Genomic DNA, 20,598 nt, shown 5'->3' on the forward strand with positions numbered 1-20,598 from the left:
GCGTGTTTATCATTGCACGGGAGGATCTCGGTCCGACTGGGGGTGCAGCCGATGAGAAGCCGAGCTTCAGCTTGTTGAGGCTGGTCTGCTTCCAGTTCACCTCTGCTCTAGATGTGATCCCTTTAGGGATCCCACCTAAGTGTACACCGGGGGACTCGGCTTCTGCATCTGTCCCTAATTCACTCTCCCCAGTACTGTAAAAAAAAAAAATCAATGCTCTGTGTCTCAACTGCTGCTCTCAACCCACACTCTGAGCTTCTTAGTCACCACTCGCTAATGAGCAAGTGCTTCAAGGAAAGGACGGGTGTCTGCTATAATCTGTCGTCTTCCTGTCACAGCCCCTTGAGTTTCTGTTGCTTTGAAAGCTCTCCAATGACATGAAATATATTTTAAAAAGTCTTTTCTGAGAGCTGACCCTGACCCTCACTGGCTGCAGCACTCGGGAGAATGGACCCCGCACTTGACCTAGGCAGCAGGGTAGAACTGGGCCTGGTGGCAGGGGTGTAGGTGCACTGGCTCCAGGGGCATAAGCATAGAGAAGATGGCTCTGACATCATAGGCTATGGGCATGGGGGAAATGCCCTTCACGTCCTTGCCCCTCACCACCTGGTTCAGTTGGAAGAGCTGGCCTCAAGGTCATGAGAACTGGAGAGCTGGCCCTGCCCCTCACCAGCTGAATCACTTGGAAGAGTGTGTCCTGCAACTCCCCTGGGTAGCACAGTAGAGCTGGATCTCGGTGGCATGGATGTGGCTGAGCTGGCTCTGAGAACATGAGAGCCGGAGGGCTGATCTCACCCCTTGCCCACTGCAGGATTGTGTGAACTAACTGGGTCAGTGCTGGTAAGTTCATTCTGGTGGTGTGGGTGAGGGAGAGCTGGCAGGGTGACCAACTCAACTACCCCATAGGCCCAGATCCAGGGTTTTGAGTTGATTCGCCCCCAAATCTACCCCTTATATGAACTGCTAGACTGTGTCAAAGGGCTGACTTTACAGATTCAAAGATGCAGGATCTCCACGACACAGAGTAGCAACAGGATAACTGAGAGGAGTCCTGTTGAGGATCCAGTATTGACAGTGTAGCAGAAGCCAGAGGCCTCAAACCAGACCAATGACTTCATTGCAATGAACATTTGCAAGTAAAGATGTGTGGACCAAAGGGTAGACTGTTGGACACACTACAACTTTCATGGTGAGAGTGTGTTCCAGGCTTCGTTTGTTTGTTTCTTTTCTTTTTTTTTTTTTTTCATTTTCTTTTGGGAGGGAGGTTGCAAGGGCAGAGGGATGGGGATTGGATATGTGGGATTGGAGGTGCATGATGTGAAACTCACAAAGAATCAATAAAAAGTTAAAATAAAAAATAATTTCTGACAGCTTTTCTAGTTGAGAGAATTGGTCAGCAGCTTGGTAATCTTTCTGTCAAAAGCACAGCCAGCCTGGCTTTGGATGCTACACCTTGGTTCTGTGGACTCTGTGGCCTCCCCCAAGAGTGCCATCAAGTGGGGACCAAGTGTTCAAACACAGTCTATGGGGACATTTTCCATTCAAACCAACCACCCCCCAAATTCTAATAAATAAAACTGGTTCTGTAAATGACTCTTCTCTGCACCTTCAGTGAGACCTCAGGGAACCCACCCCCTTCTCAGGTCACTATTTTAAAGGTCCCGTCTGTCTGGGATATAGTTCAGGGTTAGAATTCTCTCCTGGATGCCTTAGGTTCCACAGGACGTACCACAAAAGGAAGTTCTGTATTAGGTAACGGAAGCCTCAGACTTTCAGATCAGGGCCATCTTCCTCCTCTAGGACTGAGACTAGAATTCATTAGTTTCTTTATTTCCTTACACCCCTCTCCCACTCGATGGGAGATGAGTGGGATTCAGGTACTTGGTCTCTTTGAGGACCCGAGGTGGCAGGTAGCAGGGAGCCGGAAGAAGCAGGAAAGTTTCAAACCTTAGGCTGAGTGTTGTGAGTTGGCACCAGCTCTTTCTGCTCTTGTTCAGAGTTAGCATCGGTTCACGCTCGTTTGGGTGGTTTACAAGGCCTCAGCATCTCTCAATAATGGCGTCTTTCTCTGCCTGGGCTGTGGAGTTCATCTCCGTCAGTCTCTGGGAATCTGCTGGCAACTGTTCCATGGGTGTCTTTAATCCCTATAGATTCTCTCCAACACTGTCTAAGGCTGCCAATTTGCTTATGCTGACTTTGACAGAACTCCCATAGTCTCAGACTCTGGTCAGTCTCTGGCCAGCTATCAGCCCAGTCTGGTGGCTAGCTATCATATTTCTCATCATGAGAAATCCTCCAATCTGAATGATTTCTCAGTCCTCCTGCAGCAGCTCTCCTCGGGCTTGAGATGGGTGGGATTCACATCGCACTGCCGCACGGTTATGACAGTGGTCAATAAATATCCTATCAGGATCCCTTTCAGCCTCTCTCATCTTTTAGGCAGGAATCCACCCAAATTTCGAGACACCTGCATTACAAATTCAGGTTTGGTTTCTCTTACCTTACTTTATTTTTATTATATTAAAACATTATTAAAATTATACTTTTTTTTTGTTTTTTTTTTTTTAGTAAATCTTTTTTTTTTTTTAATTTATTCATTTATTGTATGTAAGTACACTGACGCTGTCTTCAGATACACCAGAAGAGGGCATCAGATCTCTTTACAGATGGTTGTGAGCCACCATGTGGTTGCTGGGAATTGAACTCATGACCTCTGGAAGAGCAGTCGGGTGCTCTTAACCGCTGAGCCATCTCTCCAGCCCTATACAATGTTTTTATTATATTCTTTCCCCTCCTCCAAGTCCTCCTGTGTCCTCTCCCACCTTCCTCACATTCTCATTCAACACCCCCAACAAGAAAAATGGAAATAAACCCCCCAAAAGACAAAACCCACCAAACTATAACAAGGACAACAAAAAACGCAAGAAACATGGAGTCTGTTTTGTGTTGATTAGCTACTCCTGAGCATGGGACCTGCTCAGGAAGGAGATTGATATGCCCAGTTTATTCCATGGGAGAAAACTGGTTCCCTCTTTCCCATGAAGTATCAATCTCAAACAGCTTCTTCATCAGGGATTGGCCTTTGTGCTTACTTTTCCTTCTCAGTGCTGGGATTTTGTCTGGAAAATACAGAGACTGTGACAGCATGCACAAGACCCACACGAATACTTCTTACCTTATAACCTACAAGTTATTGGCATTTATTGCTTTGGGAATTGATGGTGAGAAGCCTTCCTATTACACCCTGTTGTGACTTCCTATTACAACAGACTTGAAAGAAGTGGTCAAAACAGCAACAGCAAACTGGTGAACAGCACCTGGGGAATCTCTCATGGCTTCCGGAGTTAAGAGCAGCTTTGCCTGGCTTGTCTGAATCTTTCTTAGCACCACCATCCATCTTTTCAAGAAACCACAGTCTGGAGGAGAAAAGACCCTCTTGTGAGGGGGCTGCCCTCCCAAGATCGAGCAGACAGTAACATGTCGGTAGCATGAACAGGTGAGACCTAGACAGTAGCTTCCCGGAGCCGCCTTCCAATGTGAGGGCCTAGGAGGATAGGGCGATGAGGCCCAGAGACCTGTCTGCCTAGGGGCCAGAGCTACGGATGCAGTTCATCACCTTAAATAGGACATGATTTCTTTTTCCTCCTTTCAGATTCCAAATTCCATTTTCCCCAGTGCGCACTGGTACATGTACTATTTAACTCTCGCCAGCATCCTGACGACGTTGATAAAAAGCCGTATTATATGGAAATCTGTCTTGGGATGAGAATGGTCCATGCTGGTGATTAGAATTAGGGCAGAGAGTGCGGGGCTGAGGAGAGTAGGGAGAGTGTAGGGGCACATCAGACAATAGTCAGCCCCAGCTGTGTCGCCAGGAGTGGGTTTCCCCAGTTGAAAGCTAACACCGCTACCAATGCACAGCGAAGCGGGCCAAGGTAGCTTCGGGAAGACTCAGGTCTGAACCCTTCACATCTTTACCTCAGGTCCCTTCCCACAGTGCTGTGGCATCTTTGTAAGATCTGCTCTGGGCAGCATGGGATAGGTGGCGAGCTTTCTGGATTGCTGAACATGGTGCAGAATTATGAATGTGAGTGTAGTAAGGCTGCTCCGGGTGTGTTCCCTGGAGGCCACGAGGTGCGGTCTGACAGTGATTTGCTTGAGTCGCTGCGCTCCAGGGCAGGATTGTATCCAGCTACATTTTGCTCCAGTCCCACTGGCCAGGCCTAATCCCTAATTTTACCCCACCTCCGTCCCTCTGGCCGCGCCCAGCTCCCGAACTCGTCCCGCCCCCTAGCCTCCGAGGCCCCGCCCCGCGTCAGCCCTCCCGGAAGCGCCGGTGGTGCGTGTGCATGGCGCGGGAGTCCTGCGCCTCGGAGGCTGTCTCCGCCGCTGCCGTGCTCTTCTCCTGGGTACGTGGCTCCGCCCCCGGACTCCGGCAGAGACTAAGGGGCGCGGGGACCCGGGAGCTCCCGGCGTGGGTGGCAGGGAGCTGGGGGCGGCGGCCCAAGCCAGGGTCCTGGATTGGAGTACCCTGGGCTGCCGCAAGGAGGAGAGGGTGCGGAGGGAGGGTCTCCCCGCGGTGCCTGAGGGGCCTGCTGCTAGCTGTGGGTTGAGGACCCGTGGGACTGAAGCACTTCGGGAGGACCCTGCCTCCAGAGCAGAGCATCTGGGAAAGCCCTTGGCCGCCAGACTGCCTAGGAAGACAGCGTGGAGGCTTGGCAGAGAGATCCCTTGGTTTTAGCGCTCGTGGGGCCACCTGTGTCATCGAACCTTCCTTTTGCCTCCGGGATGGAAGGCTCCTTTCGAGCGCCATCACCCTGGAGAGCGTCCTGTGGATGTGAGGCCTGTGGAGTGTGGCCGCGCGAGGCGCAGACCCTGCGTATTTGCTGTTACTCGGCTGTGACCGGATTTTATCTTTTCTGGGGGCGTGGAAGTCTGGGCTGGGCAGGTTTGACACCGCACTTTGAGAGACCTATGGTCATCCTTCCGTGTGACTGGAGAGGAGGCTTTATTCTCACGATTGTGGGGGACATGCGTGACAGTAAGCATATGCTGGGTGCTGCTGTTCTTAGTATTAAATACCAAAATTGTAATGGAGTGCATGATTTGTTAACGGCAGTCTCCTTGACTACAGCGGAGGTGTTCTGAGAGTGAGTACTGAGCCAGTAATGATCACATTGTCTCTCTTGGTGCCTGGCATCTCATAGACCCCAGGGAAATATTTGTTGACGAATGAATGAATGAATGAATGAATGAAGAAACGAATGAATGAGTACCTATGCCCAAAGCCATGTATTAATGTTTGAGAAATACATAGCTATAAAGGGGTTCCAGTTCCTGAGATAGAGGAGGCCATTAATACCTATGTTTTTGCCAAAATTAGAATTTGTCTATATACCTTTCACTTGTTGAGTGTAAGGCTGTCAGAAAGGAGACATGGCTTGGCATGGCTGTCTGGCGCTTGAGCTAGGGTGGGGGAGTTAGTAACTGAATGTGTTGCTGTCATTTTCCAGCGGGGAGTCTGCTGGCTTTTTGGACAGAGGAAAAACGTCTGCTAGAAAAAGCCTTTCAGCTGTAGCCTTGAATGGACAGAGAGAAACAGGGCTGAACCTCACTTTACGAGTGTGTTGGGAGGCCTGCTGGGGTATTCTCCTGCTGCGTAATCAGGGTGTGAGCATTAGTTGGCCTCCACTGTCGTGACAAAACACCACAGGCTGGGTTCTTAAACAATAGAAATTTGTTTTCTCAGGGTTGGAGGTTGCAATCAAGATTAAGGTGTGGGGACTTTTGGTTTCTCTTGGGTCTCAGGTGGCTGTTTCTTTGTGCGTGGGCATCTTTGGTGTCTTGGGAAGAGACCAGACAGACCGGATTATGGTCTCATCATTTAACTTTAATTACTTCTTCAAAGGTTATGTCTCCAAATACAGTCATATTCTGATAAGTCAGAGGTTAAGGCTTCCATATAGACATTTTGGAGGAACACAATCCATCTTCCCCCAAGTGGTTGGGCATGTGTGCTGTGTTTGGATCCTTTGTAAAGAAGGAAGGTATACACAGTTGTCATAGGGTATTTTAAAATTTCCTTGACCCAGCTTTATCCTGCGTTTAGGCCCCTTACTACCCCACAGAAATTGATGCATGAACCTGGGATTGCTGTAGCGTGGCTTCTGTCTCAGGTGTTCAGCAGCCTGCAAGTCAGGTAATGGGGTGATGAGAAGGTAGAAACCCCAGCATATACTCTCTGCTTCACTCTGTGCAACAGTGTTGCACTTGGCAGTGTTGTTTGACAGTGCATTAAACTATGTTACATTCCAGGGTGGAGAGAGACTTAGGCCTGATATCCACAATCCCCAAGTGAAGTTTCAGGGTTAGGGGGATAGCTATAAGACCAAGTTCCTGCTTTCATGGTGGTGACTTTCTAGGAGAGGAGGTAGATCAGTCAAGCCGGGAATCCACTCTGTAGTGCCAAGGAATGACACAAAGAAGAGAAGGGGGATAAAGCAATGGCTGCGAACAATAGACAAGAGCTGGGGATTCTCAACCTTCCTTGTGCTGGGACTCTGGTGACCCCCAACCATAAAATTATTCTCATTGCTACCTCATAACTGTAATTTTGCTGTTGTGAATTGCAATGTAATATTTTTTGGAGGCAGAGGTTTGCCAAAGGGGGCAACCCACATTTTGAAAACTGCTGGTCTAGAGTGAGGTACTTAACCTCTGGGCTGGTTCGCCATGCATACCTGTTTTCTTATGGACACAGTAAGATCTAATGAAAGAAGCAGATTTCTAACTTGCTCATCCAATCGTAACTGTGCATCATTACTTGAGCCTCCTCAGGCCTCAGTTTCCTCATCTGTAAAATGAATGCCAGTGCTCCTTAGTTGTGAGGATAGAAGGTGCCTAGCATGTGGGCAGAGATGCACTGAGAGCTGTGTAGTCCCCAAGGCCCTCTTGCCCTGTGTTCCCCACAGTGCTCATTCTTCGTCCTGGAGTCCTGCAGCTCAAGGTGGCTGGAAATACCCTAGAGGTGGGAGGATTTCGTTAAGTGTCTGTTTTGCATTCATACCTTGGTAGTTGCTTTAAATCAAGTGTTCTCATTTATGTACCCTCAAAAACCCAAACAAACAAATAAAAACAGTATTTAGATGGTTGTACTTCTCACCTCCAAAAGAATCAGTTTGGGAGTAGATACTTGAAGAGGTAAGAATTTCTGATGTATTGAGCTGACTCTCCTTGTGGCTGGGCATTAGGCTCTGTACAGTGTCTGTCCACCATTGTGTTTGTACCTTTTGTGCTGAGACGTTACTGTTTCACTTAATGGCCTCTGTCTTTGCAGTATCTTTCTGATATGTAGTTGTATACATGTCGAGTTCTTTTCTGGCCCTGTTACATAGCTGTAAAGATTTCAGATCAGAGAGTTTTGTCCTTCCAGTGCTGGGGATTGAACCTAGGAACTTGGACATGCTAGGCAAGTACTTTATTGCTCTGCTGTCCCCCTAGACCTGTGCTACGTGTGGACTCCATAGTGTAAGTCCACAAGGGGGATCTGAATCTTGGAGTTGTCAAATGCCGTACTTGAAAAGGCCTTTTAGAGATCATTGTCTAGCTTTTGCTGGACAGATGAAATGGTGAGGCTTAGGACTGCTGCATCCTTAGCTAACTGAATACATACAGAAAAGTCACTGCTTCCTAGTGAGGATGGAGGATGGGAGGCAAAATGAATCCCAGAGTATTTCCTGCTAACTTTCTCCCCTCAATCCCCACCCTTAGTCTTCTTTTTCCCAGCTTTCCTAGATAATTAGCTTTTATCAGAGGGGATCCATGGGCTGATTCCCAAAGGCAGTTGAGTATTGGTTGGTTTTTTATTGTCCATGTGACACAACCTGGACTCACCTGGGAAGAGAAATGTCAATTGAAGACCTCAATCATATTGACCTGTGAACAAGAGATTATCTTGATTGATAGATTGTTGTGGAAGGTCCAATCCACTGTGGGCAGCACCATCTCTAGGCTGATGGGCCTGGGCTGTATAAGAGAGTTTGTGGAGCGAACCAGAGAGAGTCACAGGTACTGTTCTCCATGGCTTCTGTTCCAGTTCCTGCCTTGACTTCTGTCATTGATGAACTATGACCTGGAAGTATAAGACGCAACAAACCCTTTCCTTCCCCAAATTAATTTTGATCCCTTGTCCTCCCAGCAACACAAAAGAAACTAGAACAGGGCTGTATACCTGAAGGGAAAGGTGAGACACAGGATTGTGAATGTCAAGGACTTCTCTGCAATCACTGTGCTCACAGATGGGCCCGGCTTTTCAAGGCAGATTGCCCAAGACAGCCTTCTAAGAATGGGTATTGAAATGCCACGGGCTCTGAGAGGTGTGTCAGGGCAGGGCGACTGACGGGGGAGATGGATGCTGGCAGCTGGGGTCTTCTCATCCTTGTTGTATTTTATTCCTAGGGTGCAAACAGCTACGGGCAACTTGGCCTTGGCCATAAGGAAGATGTGCTTCTTCCCCAGCAACTGAGTGACTTCTGTAAACCGGGGTGTATCAAGAGTGTCACAGGAGGAGGAGGGCATTCTGCAGTTGTCACAGGTAATTCTCTTCACAAATGGGTAGCCACTCACTTTTGTATCGAGGTAATTTCCCCTTGGATGTTACCTTGCTGCCTTTCGTATTTCTCAGGGAGCAGTATTTGTTTTTGTGAAGGAGCCGAATCACCATTAAGGGGATTGTTCAGAGCTTGAACTTGTGTGTTCTTTAAAGATCTTTCTCCTTACCCCATTATACAAATAAGGCTTAGAGAGGAAGGCTTCAGGTTCCAAGGCAAATTGGTGGGCATGTTCCAACCCGTTTAGGTGTCTCTTTGAAGCCTCTGCAAATAGGTGAAATATCTCTTGCCATCAAGAACCTTACTTTATCCTTAATTTTCTGTCCTAGTGCCCAGTTCAGAGTGCTGAGCCCGGGTGCCACACACGCATCAGCTTGGTGAAGGGTGGCTAAGAACAGGAGCTGTGGTGTCAAACTCCCAGGGCTCAGACGCCCCTTCTGTGGTTCCTTAGCTCCACGGCTTTGGCAAATAATCTCCCTGGACCACCATTCTCTACTTTTACTTCTGTTGCAGTGATAAAATGCCTGACCAACAGCATCTGAGAGGAGAAGGGCTCTATTTGATGTTGAATATTCTACTAACCTTGCATTATTGCAGGGAGTCAAGGCAGGACCTTGGAGCATCACCTGCACGGGTCAAGAGCAGAAAGAGAAACCAAGGCATCCTTGCCCGCTTGCTGCTTGTACGCAGCCGGCTTTCTTCACGCTAACAGTGAAGGGCCCAGCCCGTGAGGTGGTAGTGCCCATGTTCAGATGGGGTGTCCCCATCTCAATTAATAGTCAAGACAATCCACAGGCATGTTCATAAACCAGTCTGTTCCGGATCATTTCTCACGAGGACTCTCCTTCCAGGCGATTCTAGGTTGTGTCAAGTTTGATAGTGAACGCTAACCAGCACACTCACTTTTTTCTTCGCCTGTCTCATGGGCATGATAACAGTAGATGAACTCAAGGCATTTTCAGGGCTGTATTAGGGCTTTTGCAGGGCTTTGGTATTCCTGTCTTCATGGACTCCTCCTTCCCTTTGTGAAGGAATGATGAAAAAAATATACAATTGTACCGATATAAAGTATCAGCGCCCAAGTTACATTATATATGAATTATTGTTACATTAAAATCAGCTTAAAACAATTTAAAATGAAGCCATCCCTATGGGCTTTTTCAAAGTAGTGGGGTTGGGGGATTTAGCTCAGTGGTAGAGTGCTTGCCTAGGGAAGCAAGGCCCTGGGTTCGGTCCCCAGCTCGAAAAAAAAAAAAAAAAAAAGAACCAAAAAAAAAAAAAAGAACCAAAGTAGTATGGGTCATAGGCATGTGTGGGAAGGGCTTGAATGTTCACTCCTTCAGACAGCTCCTGGCACAGTCTTAAGTATTGAGTTAACGTTGGTTTTCTTGTGGAAGTAGATACTCCATTTGGTGATAGGCACCTGTTACAAAGCTGAGAGTTTCCATTTCTACATTAGACTTGAGACCCTTGGCCTGATGTCTTTGGTTCCAGAACATATTGGCATACACCGGTTGATAACATTACATGGGCAAGCAGCCTTTTGTCGGTGGCTCCACGTAACTCATGGTAACTCTTTCTCTGGCAGTTGTGACTCTCCCTGTATGCACTGACAGGGAGCCTTCTGTTTTGCAGATGGAGGAGGTCTATTTGTTTGTGGCCTGAATAAAGATGGGCAGTTGGGGCTTGGACACACAGAGGAAGTTCTGTGCTTTACCATCTGCAAGCCTCTCCTGGGTTGTCCCATCCGGCAGGTGGCCTGTGGCTGGGATTTCACTATCATGCTCACGGGTAAGTTCACGCTTGGGTAAATATCTCCCCCAAGGCTTTGGGTGATAGCAGGGCAGGTGTGTGTGTGTGTGTGTGTGTGTGTGTGTGTGTGTGTGTGTGTGTGTGTGTCTGATTAAATAAAAGCCTCTGCTTCTAAAGATAAATCAACCCCTCCCACCCTTGCACCCCCAAATCACAAGTGTTCTCTATAGCCATGTAGGGAAATTGCAGGGTGCCTGTTACAAGGAGAATTTTAACTATAAAAGAAATCAGGCTGGAATACATTTGTCAGAGTCTGGGGATGGGCTAGATCTTTTGAAGTGATCATTTCTAGTCCCAAAAGTTCACGAGAGCTCTGTGCCTGGTTTAGGGGGCCAGGAGTGCCATTGAGAGTTATGGGTAGTGTGCTAGGTGTCCTAGTTAGGTCTCTTGCTGCGATGAAACACCATGACCTAAAGCAACTTGGGGAGGAAAGGGTTTACCTGACTTCTGCTTCCACATCACTGTTCATCACTAAGGGGGACTCAGGACAGGAACTCAAGCAGGCCAGGAACCTGGAGGCAGGGACATGCAGAGGCTGTGGAAGAGTGCTGCTTACTGACTTACTTAGCTTACTTCCTTACAGAAACCAGGGCCACCAGCCCAGGGATTGTACCACTCACAGTGGGCTAGGCCCTCCTCCATTGATCACTGATTTAAAAAATGGTGGAAGCATTTTCTCAGTTGAGGTTCCCTTCTCTTCAGTGCTCCAGCTTGTGTCAGGCTGATGTAAAGCTAGCCAGCCCTCGTCTGCCGTGAAGTGGTGTGGGTGTGGGTGGGGGGGAGATGCCTTCCTCACACCTCACCCTTCCACCCCCATCCTATTTTTATCTTCTTTTTGCAAGGGAGGTGCTGGTTTGTAAGGGCGGAGGGGTGGATATGAAGGGATTGGGGTGCCTGATGTTGATTTATAAAGAATCTACAACAGAAACAACAACGACAAGGTAGCCAGCGCCAGGTAATTCCAAGGGGGAGAGATTTCACAGCAACAGGGGCAGCCCGTTCCGGCTGAGGGGCATCCGTAGTGACATTGCTGAGGATCGACCCTGGGGTCTCACGTGTGCTAGGCCTGGGCTCTCCCACTGAGTTATTTTCCTATCTCCCCTTAAAAACCATACAGTCTCTGTGAAGGCAGGTGATTTGATGTGGCTAGAATGATTCTCTTGGAAGCAGCTGGCATTTTTCCTCCATCAACTAATTTCTCTATTCAACTTTGTCCTTCCTAGTTGGCCAGTCTGGGTTTAAGGGACCTTCTGTAGTTTCTGCCTCTTAAGGGATTCCTAGTTTTTGTTTTTGTATTTTTTTGTTTTTTGTTTTTTGTTTTTGCACGTAGCCTTGCCCAGTAGTTCTTGTGTCTGCTGTCTTCCTCTGATTATTTGCCATATTAGGTGATGCCCAATGGTTCCTGCCCTAAAACAGCCTCTGTCATCTGTCTCATGCACTATTGTCCCGTATTTCAGTCCTCGACTGTCACCAGTCCTCCTCTGTGGAGGACTTCCACGTGTGTCCGGTTTGACAGTAGTTCTCAGACTCCTGACAGGCCGGGGAGGCAGCTCGCTGAGCATGTGCCAGCCTCTGGTTAGATTAGCTCTGAGAAAAACAAAAGCAAACACAAAAGTCCCCTTATAGATGAAGAATGTCATTGCCAGCTGTCACTTGTGAAGTACTTAGTATGGCCCACGTCAGGGTCATGAATGACAGAAGGAAGCCCTGTTCCCAGCACATGGCAACCAGCTGTGAGAAAGGCACGAGGCACTCAGAGTTGGAAATCAGGCGACCGGATATTTATAGATAAAGGATAAGAGGACAGGGTTAATTGTGAAGCCAAATGGTTCTAATATTCCTCTGGCCCAAATTTGCCCTCCAGACTCTAGAGGGGTGTGTGTGTCTCACAGGGGAAACCCGTACTGTGCCAGGCCGTACATGTCTTGTCCCTTTCCCTAGACTCTGCGGGTGATTTTATGGGGAAAGACAGCAAGGAGGGAGATCCAGAGTATCACAGTGCAGTTTGTCCCATGGGGACCTGGGAAGGGGTGGAAATGTGAAGTGGGGAGTAGGTTTCTCCACCATTCCCTCGCTCCAGTAGTAGGCCCTGGGCTAAGTGCCCTGCGGGGACGACCACATGTTAAGGACACAGCGTGGTAGATCATCTTTGGAATGTTCAGTCTGGAGGAATAAAAGAAAGGAAGAGGCCAGAGGGCTTTGGGGCGAAGGAATTCTGCTGCCTCCTCTATGCCTCTTTCCCCATTGGTCACAGACAGCTCACTTCTTAGATTTGTAATCTGAATGCTTGTGTTTTGCAGAAAAAGGTCAAGTTCTGTCATGTGGATCCAATGCCTTTGGCCAGTTAGGTGTGCCGCACGGCCCTCGAAAATGTGTGGTTCCGCAGGCCATTGAGGTGAGGACATCTCGGTTTTAGCTCACTGTTTCTAGGCTGTTCCATTTATCCTTACCCGTAATGAAAGACTAGGTGGTGGGCCCCTGAAGACCCACGGAGTTGTAGAACTTGAGTTGAAAATAAGTTCTTCTGTTAAAAGCCAGTTTGAGGGAATCACTGCTGGGTGGAAATGTGTTCTTCATGCACGTTTATAAACGAGGCAGTAGAAACGCACCTTATGTGTGCTTTGTTAATAACGGGAACTGTATTACAAACAGGTCCAAATAGATGCAATTTGCCTCAAGACCCTAAGTTCAGGATCTGGGGAGATGGCTTAAGGGGTAAAGTACTTGCTCTGCTATCATGAAGGCTTTGGTTTTACAGCTGGGGGCAACCAAACGAGACCTTGGCTGGCTAAAACCAAGTGGAAGGGAGAGACCAAGTCCTCTGACCTCCACTTGCATGTGAAGGTGGATGCTAACATTTACAGACCTACACACTTATCTCTCTCTCTCACACACGCACACACACACGCATACACACATTCATGCACACACGCATGCACACACATGCATGCACACACATCCATGCACACATACACACTCACGTGCACGCACACAATGCATGTATGCACACACACATGCATACATGCACATGCATGCGCGCACACACACACACACATGAAAAAGAAGTAGATTCAGCAAATGGTAGTCCAGGACTGTCCTGCAGAAATACCATATGATTGAAAACTCTATTAAAAACCCCACTTAAAAACAAGTAAACATCTGAAATTATTTTTTTTTAAAGATTTATTCATTTATTATATATAAGTACACTGTAGCTGTCTTCAGACACACCAGAAGAGGGCATTGGATCTCTTTATAGATGGTTGTGAGCCACCATGTGGATGCTGGGAATTGAACTCAGGACCTCTGGAAGAGCAGCCAGTGCTTTTAACCGCTGAGCCATCTCTCCAGCCCCTGAAATTAATTTTTAAAATAATAATGTTATTGCGATATGGCTCATGGCTCATCAGATACTGTTGAATTCGTTTCTTTGAAACATATACTTCAGTGTTTCTCAGTGTGTTCTCAGAGGTGGCCACCATTTTCATTATCTAAGTGTACAGCATTTGCATCATGGCCAAAAGGAAGTCTACACTCAGTAGCAGTGACTTCCTGTCTTCTCCTCTCCTGGTCCCTAGTGGCCACTCGTCTGTGCATTTTGGTGTTCTAGCCATTTCATAGAAACGCAGTTGTACAACATGTGGCCTTTTACCTGACTTCATGCACTATTTTTACATTTTAGTATTTAAAACAATTCATTTATTTTTATTTTATGTATATGGATGTTTTGCCTGTGTGTACGCCTGTGAACAGTGAAGGCCAGAAGAAGGCACTGGATATTGGAACTGGAGTTACAGATGGTTGTAAGCCCCCATGTGGGTGCTGAGAACTGAACTCAGGTCCTCTGGAAGAACAGCAGTGCTTTTAACTAACTACTGAGCTTCTTTCTAGCCCCTGGATTCTTTTTTTCTTTTTTCTTTCTTAAATACAGAGTCTCATGTAGCCTGGGCTGCCCTCAAACATGTTATGTAATCAAGACTGGACTTGAGCTATGATTCCCCTGCCTCCACTTTCCGTGACGCTAACATGCTAGCCATATCCCACCTTGCCTTAGAAGCTTTAAAACCAGTTTAATCGGTCCAAGCTACTGTTGTTTATGTAAGCACAGACGAGACATTTATGAGTGAGGTATTTCCCGTTTGTTATTTTGTCCTGAGGCTCTGAACGCTGCATGATTTGCAGGTTGCTGGCCCTATGCATGTATTCAGCACCCACGTGCAGCACTGACCATAGCACGGAGCAGGTGGGAGACAGGACTTTTGGTGTTGGTTTGGAGCTCTTTTCAGGACGCCCCTCATCACAGATTTATGAAATTTACAGGTGTCCGACTTTGCATTCCATTGCTGTGATTAGCATCACAGTTAAAAACAGCTTAGGAAGGAGAAGGTTTATTCCACCTGACAACTCCCCAGGTCACTTCATCACTGAGGAAGGCCCAGGTAAAAACGTAAGGCAGGGACCCGATGGCGGGAGCTGAAGCAGAGGTGTGGAGGAACACTGCTTACTGCCTTGCTTTCAGCCTCATGTTCTTTCACCTCCCAGGACCCCTTACCCAGAAGGGCACCACTCACAGTGGCCTGGGCTCTCCCATATCAGTCGTCAAGACAGTGACCCACTGACTTGCCGACAGGCCAGACCTATGGAGGCATTTTCTCAATAGTGTTCCCTCTTCCCATGTGACTCTAGTTTCTGTCAAGTGGGGGCAGGGAAAGCATGGCTTTGTGAGTGGTCCTGATGCCGATAGGAAATGTTTCAGGAATATACTGAACTCAGAATGAGTCTCGCTGCCTCAATGAACGTCCCCGCTGCTGCCATCAACCCCTAAACACTGAGGGGTGGGGATGCATTTTCACTGGAGAGTTTGAGTCTGCTTCTGTCATCTCGTGGGGTTCAGTTGCCGCCCTATAGCCTGATATTTGGGGGGGGGGGTCCCAAAGTCTGTGCACCAGTCTGGTTCTACGGAGCTCTGGGTCCCCATTGTAACTCCCAGGTGCGAATAGGTGGCCTTGTAAGAGCCTACATATGTTATAATTAACTTTGCTTAATTATAGTCGATATAATTAAAGAAGACAGGAAGGAACAATGGTTAAAATATGCTGGATGACATAGAAACACTTGGACAAGCTGCCTACCGTATAGCAGTGGGAGCGAGAAGACAGAGAGACTTCATTTGTGGACAGCAGCTGCCACGTGTGGACACTGGATGTTGGTAGCGAGGACACTGGTGGCTAAGACCCGTCTTACCACCTGAGAGATTTATAATTTATCGACACAGGATAAATACATGCGGTGTGATTGTCATGATAGAATCATGATAGATGCTTGTTTAGTCTCACGGAAGGACTGGACTCCTGCCTAACAGGATGCTTAGCTGACTCTTCGAGTTGAGCTGAGCTTGCCCTGGCTTGGGATAGGAGATTGCAGAACAGGCGCCAGAGAGGAACATTCTAGACCAAAGGGATTGTGTGGACATGTGTATAGGAGCACAGAAAAGCGTTCAGGCTGGAATATGAGGAAAAGATAGAAGTATGGGGGTGGGGTGGGGACCCATGGGCAGTAGAATAGCACGTAAGATAAGAACACACGGAGATGGTCCTGGCCCGTTGGTTATTTTTAGAGAAAAGAAAGGAAAGAAGATCTAAAGAGCCATCTACACAAACTGTATTAGCAGTTAGATTTTATTCTGCCCAAGGCTCATGTGACTGGGGACTCCGCTGTCAGAAGTACAGGCTTCTAGAAGGGAGGCTGGAGTCTTGTTCTTTGTGATGGTCAAACTGCATCAGGTACAATGGATTCTCTTGTGCATTGGTGTGCAGGCTCTGGGCCCAGTGGTCAGTAAGACTCTCTCTGCCTTTACACTGTTCCTTAAAAGAGAGAGACTGAGGGCCAGGAGTGCAGCTCAGGTCGTAGAGTGCTTGCCCAGCATCGGGGAAGCCCTTGGTGTAATCCCTTGCAGAAACTGGACATGGTGGCACATGCATTTAATCCCCGCACTTGGGAGGTGAGGCAGGAGGATCAGGAGCTCAAGCTTATCCTTGGCTACATAGTGAGTTTGAGGCAAGCCTGGGATAGATGAGGACATAGGAAAGGAGGAATCCAGAACATATTCAGAGTGGGGAGACTCAGTGAGAGATAGTGCTACACCCGGGATGTCTGTCTAGAGAGTTCATCAGTTATCCACTGTAGTGTGACAAGCATCATCCCGTCACCTCTGAGGGTCAGGAATGGGACCCCTGAGCTGGTCTTTCACAGGGTAGCAGTGAAGACATAACCAGGCCTGTGTACATCCTCTGTGGGCTGGACTGAGACCCAGTCCCATTGCTTAGAGTCACAGTTCCTTGCTGTGCAGGCCTCTCTGTGTGACTATTCAGACCTGGCAGCCGGCTTTCTTAAGAGGAGGCCTCAGTGCCTTTTATCACCCTCTGATTCACCGTGCTCCTTTATTCTTTCCAGTAGAAGTATGTCACTAAGTCCAGCCCACACAGGGGAGGGGAATCACACGCTGCGACTTGAAGGGAGTAGTATCAAAGAATATGAGGACCTATTTTTAAAACTGCCACAAGATGTATTAGAGAGGACATGACAACTGTCTTCAAATATTTGGAAAGCTTTGTCAGAAGCTAAAGGCAGCCGGGTTTGGCTCCACCTAGAGATACATGGAGGTTCGCAAGGATGGAGAGGTGCCTAGGGGCATGGTGAGCCCTGTGCAACCAGAGACAGGTACTGGGCGGGGGCTGAGCACGTAAGGAAGAGTGTCTAACCTTGGTAGGGATGGGACTGGGTCAGAAGGGAAGGGTAGAGCCCTTGCTATTTAAGTCTTACTGGAGCACAGCCATGCTTTCTCATACGTAGCTGTTTGAAGTCCCAGAGCTGAGCTGTGTGGCAGGAACCATATGGTATTTGGCTGTTTAAAGGAAATGTTTACTAACTATTGGACTGCATGACTTTGGAGGTCCCCGCCCCCCTACTCTTGAGAGATAGTACAATGTGATGCTATGATATGATTTTTTTTAAAGTTATTTTACAGGGCTGGGGAGATGGCTCGGTGGTTAGAGTGCTTGTTCCACAAGCATGAGGACCTGGATTTGGATCTCTAGAACTGCCAAAAGAGTCAAGCCTAGGGGCTAGAGAGATGCCTCGGCTGTTAGCGGCAGGGCATGCGGGTTCAATTCCCAGTACCCGAGTGGTAGCTCACAACTGTTTGTAACTCCAGTTCCATGGGATCTGATATCCTCTGACATCACAGGCACTAGGCATGCATGGTGCACATATATACATGCAGGAAGAACAGTCAGTCATACACAGGGAATAAAATAAATATTTTTAAAAATCCAGGTATGGCTGTGTGTACCTGTTAGCCCAGCGCTGAGGGAGCTCGATGGCCACTAACCTGGCAGAAGCAGTAACCTTCCAGTTCAGTGGGAGACCCTGCTTCAGGGAAGCAAGGGGACAAGCGATAGAGGAAGACAGCCAGTGTCTTCCTTTGGCCTCCATGTGTACCCACATACTAATGTGCATGCAACACACACATACACACACATGCATGTAAACATACACACACAACATATATACACCCACATGTCCCCAGGTGCACACACACATAACACATAAGTACACACAGAGATACACACATAGCACATATACATATACAACACACATGCGTGCACATATATACATACAACACACATATACACACATACACACACATGTTCACATGTCCCCATGTGCACACACACAACACACACATATATACACATATACATGTCCCCATGCACATATGCATACATATAAGCACATATACATACACCTCATATATACACATATATACAACACACATACATATACACATACATACCCACATGTCCCTGTGTATACACACACATACACACATGGCACACACAAACACGCACAGATAAACACACAACACATATATACACACATAATACACACATGTCCACATGCCCCCGACTGCGCGCACACACACACACACACACACACACAGAGACACACACACACACATATCACACACATACACATACACACATCCCCACATGTCCCCATGCACACACACATACACATAAACACATACACACACCACATATATACACCCATACACAATACATACACACACGTGCCCACATGTCACCATGGACACACAGATACACACACACCACATATATACACACATATACAACACACATACATATACACATCCATGCCCACATGTCCCTGTGTGAGCACACACACACACACACACACACACACACACACATTCCATCTAGTGATAACTATGAAAGCATCTATGTGTGAGCATGTTGGGTGGGGCACTTCAAGCTGCATTGACTTTGTACATGAGTTACAGAAGAGTTTGTAGATGAATGATTCTGAGACTAAATCTGTTCTTTTCTTTGGACAGTGCCTGGGAGAGAAGGTTGTTTGTGTCGCTGCTGGACTGAGGCATGCATTAGCCACTACAGGTGATCACTCAGCCTACTTTCCCAAGTTAGCCCACCTGAGCACTAGAGCATCAGGGGAAACGTTGTATGGAGCGTTGGGAAGGGCCCTGCCCTGCTGTAGCTCCAACTGAAAGGAGAGAGCATGAGGTACAAGTCCCTGGGGAGTCTTTAGCCGGTGGGAGAAGGGAAGCGAGCTGTCTGGCTCTATGTTGTGGCCATGCTGCTGGAATTGTCATAATTTCATTCTTCCATTTATTCCTCCCAGCCAAGGAGTGTGTGAGTTAAAGTCTTTCTAAAACTCCATGCGGAGTTTGTGGAAGTGTTTGTGAGTGAGGCAGGGAGAGCTAGAGACCACGGTGTTCCCGTCCCACTGGGTTCTAAGGTTTGTTGATTGAAAATGCTTCGGGTGAGCTGACTTCTGTATGTGAGTGGGCAGAGGGACCAGCAGCATGTATGGAGGTGTGGGGCAGGTGGCATTAAGTAAATCTGACCTGGCTTGAGGGGTTCTAAGGTTTAGAAAATAGTTGGTAGAGACTTCCTTTTAAAAAGAAGGGTAAGGTGGGGGCATGCTTGTCCGAAGGCATGAGGATCTGAGTTCAAATCTGCGAATAGTGATCGTAAGGGGAGACAGGCAGATCCTGAGGCTCACCCGCCAGCCAGCCTAGCCTACTTGATGAAGCCCCAGACCAGTGAGCCTCATCTCAGTTAGGAATTGAAGACATTTGAGCAATGCCACCAATGCCAATCCTGGCTTCTACAAGTGTCTGCACGCTCATGCACATATACACACGTGTGTGTGTGCCTGAACAGGTGCTTGGAAGAGAAAGGGAGAGAGGGAGAGAGAAGCTTGCCGCACTCAGAGGAGAGAAACTAGGAAGGGGAGGAATTAGAAACTCAGGGACGGGTGGGAGAGCTTTGCCCTCAGGGTCTTCCCTTTTTAATTTCTGCACTTGCTTCTCTTGGGCTGTGTCTGTGTTTGTCTCCTGAGGCTGCCAAGTCTCCATGCTGTGGAGTCCAGGTGTGGGTGGGCGAGGGCAGAAAGGAGAGGTGAGGAGATCTGTGAAGCTGTGCCTGTCGTCTCCTGTGGCGTCCTGCTCCTTAAACCCTTCCTCAGAGTGAGATCATGAGGTGACTCATGGTTAAGAGCACCGGCTGCTCTTCCAGAGGATCCAGGTTTGATGTCCAACATCTGCACAACAGCTCATAAGGGTCTGTAACTCCAGTACCAGGAGATCCGACCCTCTCTTCTGGCCTCCACGAGTACCAGGCGTGCATCTAGAGAACAGGCAAACATGCAGACAAAACATTCATATACATAAAATTTTTTAAAAAGCGAAATCTTGGTGTTTTGAGAGAATTACAGACCCACATGAAGTTGTTAAAAGCAAAGTAGAAGGGTTGGGGATTTAGCTCAGTGGTAGAGCGCTTGCCTAGCAAGCGCAAGGCCCTGGGCTCAGTCCCTAGCTCCGAAAAAAAAAAAGAAAAAGCAAAGTAGACCCCCATGAGTTCTTTTCGGAGTTACCCTCAGTGTACGGAATTGACAGCACGGTAGCTTGGCACGGATTTCATGCTGATACAGTGAGGACGCAGAGGAACTTCATCACCACGAGGTCTCTCCTGCTGGGGTGGATGGCCACACTCACTTCCTGCTGCTCCCAGCTCCTCCTTAGCTCTTGACAGTCATCCCTGTTTCCCATGTCTGTAATGTCACTTCTGAAATG

The 20,598-nt window shown here is 47.8% G+C and overlaps 1 protein-coding gene across 1 annotated transcript in view; it reads left to right on the top strand.

The window, feature by feature from the left end:
- Positions 1 to 4,320: 4,320 nt before the first annotated feature.
- Sergef (secretion regulating guanine nucleotide exchange factor) overlaps positions 4,321 to 20,598 on the top strand; it is a 197,114-nt gene continuing 180,836 nt past the window's right edge. Inside the window, 5 exon segments of the mRNA XM_032893580.1 lie at positions 4,321 to 4,409; positions 8,458 to 8,593; positions 10,245 to 10,400; positions 12,722 to 12,816; positions 18,838 to 18,898. Of these exon segments, the coding sequence (XP_032749471.1) occupies positions 4,350 to 4,409; positions 8,458 to 8,593; positions 10,245 to 10,400; positions 12,722 to 12,816; positions 18,838 to 18,898 (508 nt within the window). The 5' untranslated portion in view covers positions 4,321 to 4,349.

Source organism: Rattus rattus, chromosome 2 (genome assembly GCF_011064425.1).
Source record: "Rattus rattus isolate New Zealand chromosome 2, Rrattus_CSIRO_v1, whole genome shotgun sequence".
Lineage (NCBI taxonomy): Eukaryota > Metazoa > Chordata > Mammalia > Rodentia > Muridae > Rattus > Rattus rattus.